This window comes from Branchiostoma floridae, chromosome 9, assembly GCF_000003815.2.
Source record: "Branchiostoma floridae strain S238N-H82 chromosome 9, Bfl_VNyyK, whole genome shotgun sequence".
NCBI lineage: Eukaryota > Metazoa > Chordata > Leptocardii > Amphioxiformes > Branchiostomatidae > Branchiostoma > Branchiostoma floridae.
In genome coordinates this window covers 1,831,490-1,850,945 of record NC_049987.1, presented here as the reverse complement: position 1 = coordinate 1,850,945, position 19,456 = coordinate 1,831,490, and the positions used below count along the sequence as shown (strand labels likewise).

Below are 19,456 nucleotides of genomic sequence, written 5' to 3'. Positions count from 1 at the left end.
AGATGAGGAGGAGGAAAGGAACTTCAAGTAGGCAGACTGTTCTCCCAATTTCAAGGGACAAGATAATATCCTAGTTTTGAACAACCCATATAAATGTTTCTTATTAATAATGTAACGATGGATTAGCGATGGATGAACAATTTAAGTTCCGGAGGGATATTTACTTGATTGTGATCGGCTTTGAGATATCGTTAGCCCAATGACTGTATCTTCATCAACCCTCTAAATGTTCCATTGTAAGCATCGCAACTCCATAGCAGTTCGTAGTTAATAACGAGGATGGGTTCTTCATCAAGTTTTCAACATTTCCTTCCTTTTATTAGGTCCATGGCTGGCTAACGTTTATCAACTGCAGTAACCCAGATCCTACCAACAAACCTCGGATCGTGTTGATTGCCAGTCATGCTGACAAGTTACAGGATCCGGACAGGAAAACTGGTAATGTATTAGTGTCGTCTCGACGTTACACCATGAAAAGATTGGTGCTACATTCAATACGATATGTGCATTTATAAAATGCTAATGTATATCAATCTTTAGTCCAAGAGGATATACTGCTGAGATTTTTTACATTATGCTCGGCGCGTCCTCCGTACCATTGCTGCTACATAACTGCCACACAACTTTCCATTTTGTGCAAAAAAATGCAGGTCTTCGCCGTGCCCAAGCCATGGTAGAACACTACAGAAAACTGTTCGAGGGGTCACTAGTGGTGTCACGGGAGGTGTTCCTGATGAATTGCCTGAAAGCGGGTTCTACTGACATCAGACGGCTGCGAGACGTGTTTGCTAATTTCAAGACAGAAATGTTGCAGGTACAATGCATAATGTTAACATTTTGTGTGAAACGAGAATAGAAATAAGCGGCGTCATGTTTGGCGTAACTGGTAGGGTATCAGACTCGTTGCCTAGAGGTCCCGAGTTCAATACTCACCGTGCCCCCGACATTGTACCCTTGGGAAAGGCAGTTTACGGGACCCAGGTGTTAAATGGGTAATTGAATTGGGTCGGGGAGATAAAAAACTATTTTTACATTCTTTCTGCACGTTGCATGTGGCACAGTTAAAATAAGTTAGAAATGTGGGTACAAAGCCACATTGTCACTGTGAAAAAAAGTGGAACACGATTTACATGGTTTATTTTAATCACTAGCTTCTCCATATCTGTACACTTTCCTACTTGGGAAAAACATACAGGACCGACAACCAGTTCCCAAAGTCTGTTTGCAGTTGATGTCCAACCTGACAAACTGGAGGGAAGAGAAACAGACGTTCCCGGTACTGCAGTGGGAGGAGTACCTGACAACTGTTCGAAAGGATATATCTACCAAGCTCACTGAGAGAACTGTACAGCTTGCATCATCATACTTACATGATATTGGAGAGGTAGGCACACTCAGTCAGGTAGCTAGTAGGACCAAAAACAAAAAAAAAATCTTGTATTTCAAAAGCAAAGTCTTAAACTGCGCTGCTATGCAGAAAATCTTAAGATACCATAGTATACGTTTTACTGTAAACGAAACCTTGTGCAACATAATATGTGAGGTCCAACAAGAGAGTTAACAATACGCATTTCTTTCATGTTCAGATCATCTACCTCCGCCGAAATTCGATGGTAGCTCTGTCTCCCCAGTGGCTGTTCACGTCAGTCTTCGGCTGTCTGCTTGCCCCTGAAGACTTCCCCATCCTTAAACTCCAACGTGCTGATAAGCACTGCATGTACGTCACTCGCCAGGAGCTCGACCGCGTCTTCAGTGACGTTGCCGACATCCCGCAGCTGACCAAACTTCTCCAGGACTTCCAGCTCTGTCACACGTACGACAATAACACCTTCATCCTCCCCAGCTTGCTGGAACAAGAAATAGACGAGGAGGCCTGGTCTACGTTGTCCAGCCAGGCAGTCTACTTCGGGGCACAGATCTGCTGCCGCACGGAGGTTGACAGCTTCTCGTGCGACCTGTTCCCCAGACTGCAGACACTGCTAATGCAGGCACACCCAGAGAAGCTTCACCGACCTCTCCTTTGGAAGAACAGCGTCAAATGTACCGATGGGAAGGCTGAAGCGTTGCTGCAGCTTACACAGGATAAGAGGCAGCTCAACATCTTCGTCAGGAGCAAGAAATGCATCAGGAAGCACTGCACATCTCTCATGAACCTCCTGATGGATATGGTGTACATCCTTCTACAGGAGACCAGCCCAGGAGCCAGGACACGTGATATGGTGCTGAGCGCTCTGGACCTTCGGGAGCACAGGTCAGAGATTCATGCCTACAGCAGGGAAGAGGTTGAGGAGGCTGCGGAGGCGGGCAGGGACGTCGTCCATCCTCGGAAGAACATTCCTGAAGACGCCAAGGACCTCCTGTTGCAACTCGGAGATTTGAAAGGTGTGTTCCACATCTTATGCTGGATCTCAATATGGGGTTCCTGTACAGACAATTTTGTCAAAGATGCGTGACTGAAAATGCCATATCTTCAAAACCCTTTTTATGTACATTTAATGTAAGTTCATGACATACTTTGCAAAAAAATTCCTCCTAACCAGTCATCAAAGCAAGCTATACTGGCGAAGGGACACACCTGATCTCCAAGCAGGCACACCTGGAAGTTACAAGAAGGAATTTTACTAAATATTTGCATTTTGTATTGTGGCAGGCATGCTGGGAAGAGTGGCCCGGAAGCGTCCCGAGTTGGTGGAGACCCTGCGTCACATCAGCCCCATCCTGGACCATCTACGAGCTGATGACGTAATCAACATGGAGGAGAACGACCGCATCCGGTCTGCCAAGACTCCCCAAGATGCAGCGCGTGAGCTGCTGGACATTCTAGAGGCCAAAGGTGAGCACGCTTGCGCCGGGTTTCGACTAGTTCTGGAGAAAGCTGACCCGATCGCTGCAAACCTCCTAGAGGATAGCCCGCTGTCTAAGGAAGGGGCTGCAGCTATTTAGCTGTACATTTATACAGCTAGACACAGTCATTGTATTTTTGTTGTTGAACATTGATTTGTACATTTGTCTTTGAAAGATCACGTTATGGAAAATTGTATTGAAAATATCTTACTTGTTACATGTCATTACTTTCCGTACAGATGGAGTGAGTGTATATATATTGCAGATTAATAACAGCAATGTTATTACAATTGGATCTGGCTTAAAAAACATCTCAATACAAGAAATATGGAGGTTATTTTGATTAAATCTCACGAAGTTATGCATACTAGTAGATAAAATGAGTGTATAAATTAAGTATGTAAGAGGTAAATGACAACAATAGTCTGGGTTTAGACATGTAAAGTATGTTTCTCTATGCATTTTCTTAAGATGACGAATACCTTGGATTGATTCGTCTAAGACTCATATCTACTCATATCTGTACATATCTACTTATTTTAATCCATTGCTGACAAGCCTAAGTAATGCCAATTTTGATCGCCACATGGCTTTACTTTTTAAAGTCTTTTGATGTAAATAGACAAGAACTTTATTTCGCGACAACTGAATAATGTAAAAATGTCTACATAATGTAAATATGTCAACATGTTAATGCATAGAACGAACATGTTACAAAAAGATACCGTGTTAGGAAGTTATTCCCGATTTCGCATTTGGCAGGAGTTCCTGAGATCGGATGAATAGTATCAGTGTATAAGTGATACATTGCTAGTGAAATAATCAATTACATAATGGTGAAATCTGATTAATGATTTCTTTCGTATTTTTTTTTTACTTTTGATTAATTGTACATGAAGGCGTAAGGTACCTTTTACGCGTAACAAAATGTATAATACAACGACATGCCGCCTATCATTCACAAGTAAGTTACCTATTAAAAGTAAAAAAAAAGGTCAAATTCGCTAGTCTTAAACGTGGATAATAAAACCGTGGCAACCATCGTACACGTGGCGATAACATTTGTTACCGACTTTGGCGACAGGCATGAGCCACCTCACATAGACGCCAAGATCAGTGACAGTAGCGATCTGACGTGCTTGGACATAGGGGCTGGGTAGCTAGTTTTACCTGCCAAACAAACATTCTGTGAACTAAATTGTTTCATTTTGAGCTACTATTTGAATTCTTCGTGTCTTCTCAGGTGACAGCCACTTTGCAGGGGGTGAAATCCCACCCGTGGCTATGATAGCCATGAATGTTGCGCATTTTTATGAAAAACATTACAGGGATTGTGGAAAAACGAAGGAACCAGTGATTTTGTCACAAATTTGCTGCATTTCAAGTGGCATATATAGGCAGACAGACAGGGCAAAATCGTGGTGTTAGATGCAGGGAACCGACTAGTGAAACTCTTCAATCCTCGGGATCATCTCTGGTTTTGTCGGCTAGTGGCAGCGCCGGCCGACGGCTTACGAGAGCCGTACGGAGTACAGGCGTTGTCTGACGGGAGGTTTATTGTGGTAGACAACGCGCTGAGCAAGGTATTCAGTGTCAGTAAGAGTCGCTGTGAGCCTTGATATTATTTCTCTTAGATCAATACATGTACTCTGTGCCAATGGCTATATTTAAGAATAGGTTGCCGGATGTAAAATGCCAATGTTCTGTTCATGTGTAAAGTAACGAATAAACTAACAAAATGATACATTTAAGGAAAATGTTAGAATAATAACGAGATTGCCGTTAAATGAAACTTGTGGATTATTATGTTTTCCATCTGTTCTTGGTTTATAAATAAATAATAGTCTTTATGCTGTTTTGAAATACTGTAGTTATTTTGTACATATGGTACAATCTGTAACGAAACTGAAAATTTTGCAGTGTCCGTTATTGCTTGAAATGTGCCTGTATGACTAAAGTAATGCAGAAAAACAGCACGAAACAATAACAATAACAAACATTTGTACGTTTTGGAATCTTTATTCAAATGCCGAAAACCGATTTGGCAGAAAGTGAGGTTGGTTTTACAAATTGAAATAAACAACCTACAAGTTACATCATGTCAATCTACGATAATCCATGTTTAAAAAAGTCAAACACACATGAGAACGAATTTCTTTCATTTTTACGGAGATAATAATAAATCTGCGATGTTTCTTTCGGCATGGCAAATATAATGCCCTAGGCCTTTGTTCTACTAGTAGTTTACGATAAAGTACAGCAGACACCAGGCGGTCGCCATGACAGTAGACACCGACACCATGACTTTCTCACTACTACTGCCAGGAGGCGCTGTTGGACAGGGATCGTACCCATCAAGTCCTCGGCAGGAATCTGCTTCGCTCATCCCTAAAAAAAGAAATCACATCAAGGTGAATCTTTGCAAACCTAAGTTGCCTAGGCCTAGCCAGCCGCCATCACGCGAGAGGAAACTTTACGATACGGCCAAAGTTTGGAAATTGGTTCTATTTGCTATCAGAATAATAAGACAATAGTCAGTGAAAACACAGGTTTCCAGTATATGCAAAGGACACAATTTTGACACAATACAAAATATGCAAAGGACACAATTTTGACACATCAAGCACAGTACTTGGATCAATGCAATTTGCGTGAAAAAAAGGAACCTTCCTCTGTCGTTAACGTAGTTGTAGCGTACATATCCGTCTGTAGCTGCTACCATGGTGACGTAGCCGACTGGAGTCAGTTGGTTGGAAGAAATGAAGTTTGCCACTTCAAAAAGGCACCTGAAAGCAAGAGTATTACAAGTATTATTATTATTTATCATTATCATCATTATATTATTATTATCAATATACTATTTTTGACTAATATCATCAGTATTATTATCCTCATCAGTATGATCATAATCAATATTATCATTATTAGTATTGTCAATATTATTATTATTGTTATTATCATGATTATTCTTAAGCTTATCATCATTATTATATAACAACCTACTGGCCGGCGAGGTTAGCAAGGCTGCAATCCGGGGTGTACGTTGGGAGGTCATCCACGGTCAGAGACAAGGCGGCCGTCTGTCTGAGCAGGAGGTAGTGGTAGGTGTGGTCACCCGAGCAGGGCGGGGGCATGGGTCCTCGGTACGGGTCAAGGACTGCTCCTGTACTCGGGTCTGCATTCTGAAAGTAAAAATAGCTTTAAGATAATTATAAACAATACAAACGCGCATTATACAACATAAACAACAAAAAACAAACAAGAGCAAACAGGCACTTGCTAGCCAAGCTCAAATATGTTCACTATAGGTTATTAAATCTTAATATAAAAGCCTTTCAGTCCATTGGTCACAAGTTGATGTATGCAAATTTACTTCCAAATTTAAAAAAAAAATGTTGAATGGCTTGCAAAAAATGGATTGACTCGCATATTTAAAAAGTGTTTGCCTCGCAGACAAAAGCTGTCTGAAATACCGTAAAAATCAAAAATACATATAAGTTTTCTTTTTTTCATCGATCTCATATCTTGGGTGGTCGGTCACATTTTTACATTTGAAGATGAGCTGAAGCCTCGCGAGAGTTCGACTGCGATGAAATGCGAGAACTGGCAACCTAGAAACAGAACATAGACACAACGCGGTAAACTTACCGTTATGTTTGTGATGATCATGTGGAGCAGTGGCTTTTCTGTCGTGCCGACATCAGCAGAGGGGGTGTCTGGGTCCACCATCAAGATGGTGAACATGTCGCCTGGAGAGGGAGGTGGATAAAATAAATTCTAGTTGCATGACCCTGAATAACCCCGGGAAATCCAACATGGTCGCCGTTACTAGGGGTCTATCATAACATAACGTCACCTCGCTGAAGAAGGTACAATTTTTTTATAGATTTAAAAAGGAGAGATGAAGACTATGTAATAAAGTTTTTCTTTTCGTGAGAGAACGAGAGAGAACGAGAGAGAATGCGATTAGTTTACAACGATGTCGCCCTGCTAGCAGCCGTTTGATTGGTCCTTGCTACAAATTACTAGAAAATTACCTAATTGTCGTGGGAAATCTACACGGGGGTTGCAAAACACGTACACTACTTTCTATCGGTCTGGTAACATCACCTAACACATGCTATGCATAAAGGAGGAAATGAAGTTAGAACTTGGAAGCAAATTGGGCTGGTTTTGGCTTTGAAAAGATTTGAAAGAGATAATCAAGTCAACAACAATACGATTAGTTAAAGAGTGTTCATACAATATTATCGTATCAATGAAACAGAGGCTGACCTTAAGTGTCATTTCAGTTGCATTTTAAATCGTAATCAAACTTATAATTACACACCACTTTAAGTTGTGCATGCCCCCCTATCGACAATTTCTGTATTCTTTCTATATTCTGTATTTTTTGTTGTAGATATGCACAATAGGTAGAGATGACATCGAGAGAAAACGGTCAATTGCGCCGGTGGTAACTTGTCCCTTATACAGGTCCTCTGAAGTAACAAGGAATATGCAGATCATTTTAGCATAAACGTTGGACCCTCTATACTTAAAGCATTTAAACCTACCTGACGATGCACCTGTAATTGTCATGTCGGTCGGATCGTTCGCTGTCTCACCAGGAGTTACCGGGACTCCCGTGGTGGCGACAGTAATAGTCCTGGCACTAGTGACATCAACAAAAAAAGAAAGAAGAAATGTTAATTATCGGTAAAGAATAAGGTTTTTTATTTAAAAAAATGCATAAGGTTACAGAAGATGTTTCAGTGCCAGTCTATCACCTTTTTTTAATAAAGGGCCACTTTGTGTAGTGTGATGTAATTTAGCAGGTGCGATATGTGGGCACACGGTGCGGCAGTATCTGCTTTTGTGTGATATGCCTAAGGGCGATTGTTCAAGCTACAGATACAGACTAGAGTTCCACGACCCCATACCTTTTACCAAATGATTCCATCTTTTACAACTGCTGTATTTTTTTTTATTATTTCTTTATTTCAGGCACTACAGGCCCATAACAATACAATCAATTAAAACCGGGAGACATATATATACATATAAATACAGAGTGGGTAAAACTGGATGATACAAAAGATATGTACAAAAAGAAGGCATTAGTGCTTGTAGACCAGGTCGACATAGTGATGCCAATAGTTGCAGAGATTGAACAGGTCGGAGTGAATTGTGAGCCTAATGATCTCATTGTTTGAGTTGAAAAGGCGAGTTACAAAAGAGTGAGTCAATTTCCTTCTCCGGGCTGTATTAATTGTTTGTCATTAATTATGCAAATAATGTTCTCATTTATTATATGACTTGACCATCTCCTCCACCAAAGAACAGACGTACACAATCCATGTTAAGAAATGTTAAGGCTTTTTTGCATTCTGTGATATTTCATGCAAATGAGGAGCACGTTTGTCATTAATTATGCAAATAATGTTCTCATTTATTATATGACTTGACCATCTCCTCCACCAAAGAACAGACGTACACAATCCATGTTAAGAAATGTTAAGGCTTTTTTGCATTCTGTGATATTTCATGCAAATGAGGAGCACATTTGCATATTTAATGTTTAACAATTTTAATCTGTACAAGCATAACTTACCAATGCCACAAGTAAGACGTTTCCGTCATTTAGCAATATGGCATTATAGCATTTTCTCATTAATTATGTAAATTAGGTCTTTATTTTGCGTAATATATATCTATCAACATTCTTCCCTTACTCGGTTACAGATGTGCCATGTTGCGACGGTTCTATAATTGAACTTAGCGTGTTTAGACAGTTCCCTAATGAATCATGTAAATAAGATTCCGACTTGCATAATTGATATGTAAATATATGAGCCATCATGTTATCAACATACCAAAAATCATGACAATCCGTCAACCCCTTCTTGAGTTACTCCCTTTCGAAGCCTCACACTTAACATGCCCTGCAGTTCCAAAACAAAGCTGCTAAAAGGCCCAAACAAATACCACTTAACTCTTGGCATCAAGAGCTGTCTACTAGTCTCCAAGCAGACCCTACGGTGCCTTAGAAATGATATTAAAGCTGGCAAAGCAGTATAGCCGGCCAAAGGGAGATAGCCGGCCAAAGGGAGTCAAATGGGCACCGGAGCACTTGGTGCCGCTATACTTAGTCCTTTGCCAGCTTTGATACTATTTCTAAGGCACCGTAGGGTCTGCTTGGAGACTACTGTCTATCACTCAAACAACATAGCCGCAGCGTGAACCATTAAAGTCCACTAGGAGGCCCAAAATCTAATTGTTTTCAGATTTCATCAAGACTACCCCACTTACCACGAAATTTCAATGTCAATACAATCCATCCTGGCATTATTAAGTTATGCTGGTCTTCTACATACATACAAACAAACATACATACAAACGCTACCCTAAAACATAACCTTTTCGGCGAAGGTCATAAACTCATCTTACATCAGATAAGTAACAATTAGAAAGATAAAATGAGAGGATTTTAACATAGTAACATGCCTTACCTTTGGCTGAAATTGCGATTAACACGTCATACACCATTTCCGGGGCTGAGAACGTGAGGCTGAAGTCCACAGGAAGATCGCCTGAGGGCACCCATGACTGGGCTAAAGGAAAACACAATCTTAATGAAAATAATAGTTGAGAGACCAAAAACCCCAGCTGTCAGTGCATTCTGTACAAACACACACATAAAGAAAGGTTTCAAAGCCCATCAAGATTTCAATCACCCAGAGTTCAACTAAGGTCATCATTTTTTTTTCTAGGTACCGGTACAAAACCGGTTTTTCTTATTGGACCAGGGTCCAGAAAAACCGGACCTGAAAAGAATCAGTGAACCGGATGTTCGACCGAATGTTGGACCGGATGTTGGACCGATTGGAAAATGAACCTGTACAGTACTGAATTTGCTGTGCCGGTACCCACCCCTACTTGCTTGTAAAAAAACAGAGAGAATAATACAAGAAAATAAAGAAGGCACACCCATTGAACACGACCTATTTTAAGGTCCTCCGACAATACAAAAAGCTATATGTATAGACCTGAAATATATAAATGGCCGGTAGTTTATTAGTGAGAAGTTTGAATACGACAGAGTGAATTTATTAATCATTTGTCAGTATACTACCACTTATTTTCTCATATTGCTTTTACGATTGATATCCATGTGTATAATGTTATAATGATAGCATTTAAAATAAGTTTCTAGCTATGAGGACTTGACGTACCATTCGACAGTACAAGCAGTGTTGTGATGGCGATCAATGTTGACAACATCTTCGTTCAGGGGTTGCAACTGTTGAATTAAGACAGTAAAAGTTACATCTGGTGGATACACTTGTAAGGGCACATAGTACATTTATCAAAATGGTTTGAGCCGAGAAGCAGGCAGTAGCAGGGCTGATACCACACAGTTAGACCTCTCCAAAGGATAGCATATTAAAATACACTAAAACAAAGTTTCAGAAAAAAGTACTAACCCCAATTTCAATATTAAAAGTTTTCCACCAGTCACAAGGATCATCTTTATAAACATTGAAATAAAGCAGAGCTCGAAGGTTCTTCAGCTCAAACGCCGAGGAATCCTCGGTCTATGAAAGAAACCTCACATTTGACCCAATTTTTCTCCTGATACCACCAATATGACCCAATAACTGAAATCCTTCCGCGCGCCATCTAAACTGCTAAACTGAGCAAATTTTAACCGAAATGGGAACGCTTAGACCCTACCTGTTCCTTCTAACACCAAAAGTCATCATGATGAGCCAAACTTTTCAATGACAAAGAAGATTTTGAAGGATTTTAAGTCTCCACCAAATTGCATTCCCAATATGTGCCTTCTTCTGCGCAGCTCGACATTGACGTCAGCCCTAGTTGGTCGCTTCCGATGAAGTTCATGTTTCTAATTGCGCATGTGCACCGTTACCGACCGCCACAGAAGAAGTCATGCATTGGCCTCTAATAGGAGACTGATAGCTGAGATTGATTCTTTGAAGAAGGGGAGAATCACTAACATCTCTGACTCAACAGTAATTGGTACGGACCCGTAGATACTGTACATACTCCTAATCTTTCTTTATTTCTTTATTTCTTTATTTGAATTTACCACATGCAAAAACAAGTGGAAGGGAGGACAAAACAGGTGTATCAACACCTTTACAAGTTGTCCTCCCAAACAAGGTGCTATATTCAATTTTTCAAATACCGTCATAAATCTGACCCTTCATAGACTATATAGTATAACGACTTAGCCATGACAGGCGAGAAACTGTAATAAATTTAAGTTTATGCACGAAAGGGTGTTTTTCTTTCTATGGCTTTGAATGAAGCATTGTAGGATTCACGCCGTAGTTTAGAAAGAAAATGATGGCATCGAAAAAAGAATCGCACGCCGGTATTTGACTCGTTAGATCTTTGATGAGGTTTGAGGGTAAATTACCCTAAATCACTACGTGGTGTAAGTATTCCAAATTAATGGCATATAGGGCGCGCCCACCAAAACAAGTATTAAAGCTTATGAAAAGTAAGCTTTTGAAGGCACCTTACATGATTTCAAGGTCACTAGTTCTAGTAGTATTGGAGCATTCGTATGATTCTACGTTTAACGTCTAAGTTATGAACACTATCAAATAAAACCTTGAACTTTATCAAGTATTGTTTGAGTCACATTGGCTGTGATTCATGCCTCCTCTGTGTAAATCACTACTATAGAAAATGTTTGACTTACGATACAACACCATAACTTTTAAGTACGTGGAGTCGCCTGGCGCAATCGGAAGGGTAGTTTCATTACCCAGATATTCAGGGTCACCTATGTTGTGCCCTTGGGAAAGGCATTTTTTCACTCACGGTGAAAATAAGCACCCGGCTTTGATCAAGGCCGCCCGTCGGAAAGGACGTTAACGAAGGTTCCGTGCTTAAGCATAGCCATACCTTTCCGTGCTTAAGCATAGCCATACCTTTCCGTGCTTGAGCAGAGCCACACCTCGAGCAAATTAAAGAACCCGCCACACTTACCGAAAAGAGAGGGTGTCCTTTCCAGTGCAAGTAATTCAAAACCTACAGTTCTTTCGCCACAGAAGAGGCAATTGTTGTGTTAAGGCGTCCTAAGTTAGCGCCGAATAGCAGCCCACTCGAGACCCTTGCGATTTAGCCCGCCCTATTGTAAGCTCCTTACAATTAAGCCCCTGTTTTACGAAGAGAGAGATCATCGGCCTACCCAACAATAAATAACAGATGCCTCGTGGGAAATGCTCTGCACAACAACTCTCTTCGGCACAACAACAAAGCATATATATATATATATATATATATATATATATATATATATATATATATATACAGTATACAGATCATGAGAACAGACAACGGGTCGGAACTCACCTCTGTCCTGGGTAGCGACTGACCGCTAGCTGTGCTCCGGCTTACGTAATTATCTCAGGTGCCAAATAATGCTGCTCTTGTCAGCCTATTGGTCGAAGACTCGATGCTCGTGTTTACAAATACCTTTTCACAACAAGGCTTTTATCGCGAAGTACCACTCAGCCCCTGGCACCGACTGGCCCTGACTGGCCCTGCAGCAAATCAAACTACCGAGGGCGTTGAACTTTGCACTCTTGTGAACTTTGTACTCCCGCATCCTGTGGAGTAAAGAGGTTGTGGTGTAGTTCGCCAAGAAACCGCTATGGGGTGACTATGATTTCCTTGAATATGCTCCACAGATAACACGGACAAAATGCAAGCGCTTAAGAAGTCAAAATTTGGTGTTTTCACAGTAGGCTGACGACCTTTTAATTTCATTGTAGGAAACAAAGGAAAACTGTAAATGCTAGCCGGCTTTTTTCGGTGGTAGCTCCTTTGTTGTTGTAGGTCTGCACAGTTTTGCCTATAAAATATGGTAGACTGTGCTCTTGTGAGACTGGACCACTAAAGAAACCACATTAATGAAGCCGATTTGTGGGACAGGCTTATTAAAAGGTGCAAGCGGGAACTCTGCGGATCCGGCTGTTGTACTAAGGGGTGACTACATCTATACTAATCATCCAACGAAATTAAAATCACAAGAGGTATAGAGGTGCGGCGCTAAAGCTAAGGACACAACCCGCCTACATGCAAAATACGTGCTGTCTACGTGCCAAAACGTTGGCAATATTTTGGGATCCGTAAGTGATAAGTACCGCATTTGTACCAACTTGTAGGGACTCCGACGGATTTTGGAGCACGCAGACAAGCCGTAGAACTTAACGTGCAGGCAAAACTTTGTGTGCGATCGCTGATGAGTCTCTCCCAAAAAACGTATGGAGAAATTCCACGTACGGCGGGTTGTGCCCTTAGCTTTATGATGTGTTTGCGGTTGAGCTGAATGTGAGTTATGATAGTGGATTTACATAGATACATACAGGCCACGTTGTATCCCAAACTGTGTTCCACTAATGCCGCCCTGTTCTTGGCTAACTCACCCGGTGCCCGGGCACACGTAATTCCTACTTTAGACTAAATCATCCATTCTTGTTCTATCGGGAAGTTGTTTGTTTTGCTTAAAAATATAGACAAATCAAACACTGATGCATTTATGTAACGTTCTATTTTTTTAAATCCTTAAATTATACCGTTAATAGAATTTTCATCATTTTCTATACCTTTGCACATCCGCGTTAATGCTATAAGAAGTTTGCTTACTCGATCAGACCAAGTTGACTCGATATATGACTTCTGCGTTCTCCTGGATTCTAGTCTATTTTCCATGGGAAAATCCCTTTCAGACGGTGACTGCTATCCAGCCTACTGTAACAGTTACCGACTTAATTCCATTTAAAGACTGGCATTAAAGAGGATGAAAAAAAGTATGGATTTCCTTCCGCTGTAATTTTACTATTTGTCAGTAATCAATTTAGGGTGGGAGAGACTTGCAATTGGACTTTTCTGCTATGGCAACGGCAGTACACAACAAGACATCACATTTAAAAGACACTCTAATTGAATATTCACATTGAGACTCTTAGCATACCTTGTAAAATGGCATTTTTGTATTTCTACGTAGAGCTCCCAGCACCAAAGAAACTTCTCTCCCAGGAAAATTATTCCGGCTCTTGCAGAAAAACAAAACACTATTTGCAGCATGTCATACCACGTTATCCCTCCAAAGAGAATCAAAGATATATCTTTACCTTCTCATACTAATCATGGCATTTTGTCCATTTCAATGTACCTGGCTGCTGCATTGTTTGCTTGTTGGCTGCACGAACAGTACGGGCAAGCAGAGCCGGTCCGGTCCCCTTTCATGCGCCCTCATACTCATAGCGGTCAAACCAACTGGCCGCCGTCCCAAACCCCTCTGTCCATCAGAATGGTTCCCGCGGGCGTGTCCGCCATGGCAACGGCGCTTCTGACAAGTCGCAAGAAAGTAAGAAGAATAAATAGTGAATGAAATCTAATCAAGCTGTCCTGTAATAGTGTAGTCACGCTTCAGTTTATATATACAGTCAAACCTGCTTTAGCGGCTACCTTTCCATAGCAGCCACCTGGCCATTGCGGTCCCTTTTTTTTTGTGCATTTGTCGGTCCCTTGGATTTTTCTCATAAACCTAAGCATTAAGAAATATATAGTGGCCACCTGTCCAACGCGGCCACGGCCACAGGATTTCCAGTTCCTTAGATACAGAAAAACTGCCAACGCAACTAAACATGAGCCGTATGTCACGGCTGCGACCTGCGTAGTTTGCGGGGATTTGGAGTTACCGACAGGGTCATTTTTGGGGTATTAGAAGGTACGCGTGCCTTGAACGTTAGAGCGCAAGTCTTTGTCGGGGAATTTCCCAACATTCCGCATGCCAATACTAATAATTTTCGATAGATTTGACATTGGCAGGGTCAGTTAAACTTTGAGACGATCGAGACAATGTTAATTGCGAAAGATTAAGTGGGTACTGAAATCATTTGTAACTTATTGCTTTTGGTCAATTGATCAGCATTTTCTCTATAGTGGCCACCTGTCTATAGTGGCCAGATTTACCGAGTCCCTTGATGGCTGCTATAGACAGGTTTGTATATTTAGGATTTACGTAATGGACCACTGAAGAAGGCACCTTGGTGAAACCAGTCTGTGTAAAATGTGAAGATTCAGCTCCGGCTATTTTACTGAAGAGTGACTGCTCATGGCGGCATTATCGTGACCAAAGCACCCGAGTACAGCTAATTTATAAATCCTGCTTTTAAGAACAAATCCCCCGTTCGTGTTCTTCCATCCGGAGCTTAGCTGTTTCAAAAGATCGTAAGTCGTAACAAAACACTCAGCTTATCAAACAGCTTTTCCCCTGATGTGAAAAACTTAAGTCTATTCAAAGAATGACATTCGAGAGGAATAAAGAGGGTAAGTATATTGCCGCCGCTGTATTCGTACAGTTTGTCGGCAGTCAATGAAGCCTGGGAGAGACTTGCAATTGGACTTGTCTGCTATGGCAACGGCCGTACACAACAAGACACAATTTAAAGCACACTGTAATACAAAAATTGCATTAAGAGTTCTCTCGTACCTCGAGCTCTAAGCGCCAATAAACTTCTTTCCCTCATTCATTTGTCTGGCTTTTGCGGAAAGGAAAATAATATTAGCAGCACGTTTTCCCTACAAATAGAATCAAAGATATATCCTTATTTTCTCATACCATTCATGGCATTTCTGCCTATTTATACACACATTTTCGTTAGCTGCTGCACTGTTCGTCTGTTGTCTACACAGTACGGTCATGTACGAGCAAGCAGAGCCGGTCTGCTCCCCTTTCTCGCGCCCTGACAGCGGCCGAACCAGCGGGCTGCCGTCCCACCCCTCTCCTGCCCATCAGGGTGGTTCCCGCGGACGTGTCCGTCCTTTCAACGGGGCTGGCAGGTCACAAGTAGCGCCTGTACAAACGTACGAAGAGGTCGAGGTGAAACGCTACGCAACGTACACGTCTGCAGGTAGGAAACAGTTTCGTAACTTGACTTTTTTAGTACAACATGGGGATATAGTTGTAAAATCAGCAGAAATTATGAGTAGAAATGGTGTACGATCACATACTGATACCTATGCAACATGGGAATTTATTTGTCAAATCAAGTTTTCAACCGAAAATTGCGTCCTATCACCTTCGGATGCAATACTTTGATTTAGACACAGGTAATGAGTCATCGCCCCCCCCCCCAATAGACTGATAGCCCTTTCGGTATGTTACCTGTATTTAAAATATACATGATGTATTTATGCGCGACCCCCTGGCCCCGTCCCCAAAATTAGTAGTGGTACAAAGTAGCACCTTGCAGTTTTCGCAAAGGTTGTAATCATTCTTTCGTACACAACAGCGAGGTGGAAACTGTGGGGAATGGTAGAGGAATACATCGTTATTCATACTGTTTAAGTTGGATTGAGTTGCTTCTTCGGTCGGGAATTTGCGCCTTGATACTGTTACCGGCACGTCACTTGTAGTATGCAGTTCCATGACCTCCACTGGGGGTCAAATCAATGTGTCTATGACAAAGAAACGAGCGCGCAGATATATGCTCATTTTCAGATATTTTGTACATTGTACCCTGAACTTTAACATACTAAATTCTTTTGAATTGTTTCTGCACCCTGCTATAAATTTTGAGGAGTCGAATCTCCTCACTTTAGGGTCCTTAAGCATGTTAATCCCCCTGGCGAAAAACTATACAGTCCAACCTGTATTAGCGGCCACATCTGCTTAGTACCCACCTGGCCATTGTGGCCACTTTTTGTCGGTCCCTTGGATTTTTTTCCATTGGCCAAAGCATGAAGAAATAGTCTATAGCTGCCACCTGTCACCAACGCGGCCACAGTCACACAACTTCTGGTCCCGTAGATACAGAAACACTGCATATTGCGACCACACAGCGGCCGTTTCCTACCCTGGGCCGGGTTTAAGATTGTAGTTTGCGAGCATTTGGAGTTCCCGACTGGGTCATTTTGACGGTAGTGGAAGGAACGGCGTGCTTTGAACGTTAGTGCAAGTTTTTTGCGGGCGAATTTACCAAACCATATAGGATGTGCAGTTATTTATCACAGAAGTTTGAATGAAAGGGATATACATTTATGCTTAGGCCAATGACGCGTCACCGGTAAGGCAAGACTCAGCCGAGACTTGGAAGTATGTTGACGACATGTCTTTGTCGGAGGCAAGGCACGTTACACAGGACTCCACAGTGCAAACTGACGTGGACAACCTTGTTCATTGGACAGAAGCCAACTACATGCAACTGAACCCCTCCAAGTGCATTGTACTGCTAATATGCTTTATGCGAAACCGTCCACCCCTACCTGTAGTGACTGTTAAGTCAACAACACTTAGTAGTTGAATTCGCGAAGATCCTTGGGGTGATCTTTCAAGCTAACCTTAAGTGGGACATCCACGTCAACATGATGGTCAGCAAAGGCAGCCGCAGGCTGTACCTGCTACGAGTATTAAAGAGACATGGCCTAGACTCTAGTGACTTGACATTAGTGTTCTGTGGATTTATACGACCTATCTTAGAATACGCGTGTGCGGTATGGCACCCAGGAATCACTAGTGCCCAGTCTAGAGCCATAGAGAACGTGCAAAAAAGAGCTTGCCGCATAATTCTTGGTTTCACCTTTGCTAGCTATGACAGTTGTCACTTCCGTCTCTGTGCAACAGACGGCACGAACTCTGTACAAAGTTTGGTACCTCTTTGCTGAGCTCTCCGTCTTTCTCAAAATGGCTACCGCCAAACCGTGTGAGCCTACATGGCAGAAACCTCAGGTCCAAACACCATATAACACAATTTCCCTGTAGAACCTCTAGGTATAGGAAGACTACACTACGATACCTTGTCGACTTGCTTAATAGTTCAAAATACAAGCTATGAATAAGTTTTAAAATGTGTTGAATTATGCACTTCTATTGTTTTTCATTTTAATTGTAATATGTGTAAAACATACTGCAATTCAGCCGAAAGATATAAAGACTGCCATTGTATTTTATTGTATGTCGCATGACTCGAAAATAAACCATTCATTATTATTATTATTATATCTAAAAAGCATTTGATTTCATGATTTATAATCTTTTAAACAAAAGGTGTTAGAGTTTCTATTTTTAAAACACTGCTCGCCACTGATATTCATAAAACAGTCCAAGAATAGAGAGAAGCAAGCTTCTAAAAAATATCGGTATCCTGTTATTTGTTGCAAATAACCTTTCCATAAATGTACACACGTTGATTCAGGATAATGAACATCAAAGAAAGGTTCCTGGGATGATGACATGATTTTCGGGCTTGTAGAGCATCTTGTATGTGTCCTAATTCAGCATCTTCTTTACGTCGACCCCGACTCATCCACAAGGTCCAGGTCAGATGAGCGTCTGCTGCACGACGCGACAGCAGGGTCTTCTGTCCTTCATGTCCCTTGTCCACACTTGCACCTTTGTTCCACGGGATGTTTCCAACTTGAAAGTTGTTACGGCGAACCATCCGAACTTTCACAGCGGGAAACCGACTCATGGTAGAAGAACTGCGGCAGAGAGCGTGGTGATCGTTATGTACGTCTGATGAGACAGCGTCTGAGAACAATGAATGGCTAAACCAGCACTTTTCTTGCAAGGCTCGGTTTGGAGCGCGGGTTGCGAACCACTGAAATCATCTCCCCCATTCCCAAACGACTCCAGCGTATCATCTTTCGTCTGAACGCGCTCGACTCTTGCAAATTAGACAAGATATTAAGCATCCTCTGAGATCAAAGAAGGAGACACATTTCAGCAATCTCCGTCATTTATAAGGAGTGCACATGTACGGGAGACAGACTTTGTGTGGCCAACGATATCCCGACAACTATCCTTTTCTCGAGTGCGAGGAGTACAGAAAGCAATGGAATCACCTCTGCTAAAGTTCCAGAGAACCATCCTAATAGAGCACAACGTAGGTTTTGCATTGAAAACATTTTAATTCACAACATCATGATAGCCCTACATGGTGCACTGCGGTACCAAGGACAGCACCCAAGTAACAAAGAAATAACAAAGTGCAAAATTCACAATGTCTGAGCAAAGATCCGTTGAAGGAAAAAGATTTTTGGAATTTATGTTCCATGATTGTAGTTCTCTTGTAGGAATTAAAAGAAAAGATAGTTTAAGGTCTCATAACACAGTACTTATGCGCGACCCCCGTTCCCAAAAGTAGTACGGGTATAAAGTAGAGCCTTGCAGTACTTGCAAAGGCCGTAGTTATTCTTCCGTGCACGACAGCGAGGTGGAATCTGTGGTGAATGGTAGAGGAATACATCGGTGTTGATACTGTATAAGTTGGATTACGTTGCTTCTTCGGCCGGCGGGAATATTCGCTTGATACTGTTACCGGCACTTCCTGTGTGTAGTCTGCAGTTACATGACCTCCGCTGGGGGTCAAATTAAAGTGTCTATGACAAAGAAACGAGCCGTCTCATTTTCAGATGTTTTGTACATTGTACCCTAAACTTCAACATGCATATGTACATTGTAGCCCGAATTTTAACACGCTAAATTCTTGTAAATTGTTTCTGCACCCTGCTATAAATTTGGAGGCGTCGAATCTCCTCACTCTGGGGTCCTTAAATCCCCCTTTAGAAATCAAGAATTTAGCTC

At 41.7% G+C, this 19,456-nt stretch overlaps 1 protein-coding gene across 3 annotated transcripts in view; it reads right to left on the bottom strand.

The window, feature by feature from the left end:
* Window positions 1-19,456, bottom strand: part of LOC118422570 (phosphatidylethanolamine-binding protein 1-like) — a 367,419-nt gene that overhangs the window by 21,259 nt on the left and 326,704 nt on the right. Inside the window, exons 1-6 of one of the 3 annotated variants that reach the window (XM_035830199.1) lie at window positions 9,336-9,432; window positions 7,401-7,498; window positions 6,493-6,593; window positions 5,848-6,026; window positions 5,515-5,630; window positions 4,848-5,232 (exon numbers count right to left, since the gene is read on the bottom strand). In XM_035830199.1, coding sequence (XP_035686092.1) covers window positions 5,081-5,232; window positions 5,515-5,630; window positions 5,848-6,026; window positions 6,493-6,593; window positions 7,401-7,425 — 573 coding nt within the window. In that variant the 5' untranslated portion in view covers window positions 7,426-7,498; window positions 9,336-9,432 and the 3' untranslated portion in view covers window positions 4,848-5,080. Of the gene's footprint in view, window positions 1-4,847; window positions 5,233-5,514; window positions 5,631-5,847; window positions 6,027-6,492; window positions 6,594-7,400; window positions 7,499-9,335; window positions 9,433-19,456 lie in introns of those variants that run through there. The other 2 variants (XM_035830197.1, XM_035830198.1) reach the window with 2 other exon arrangements.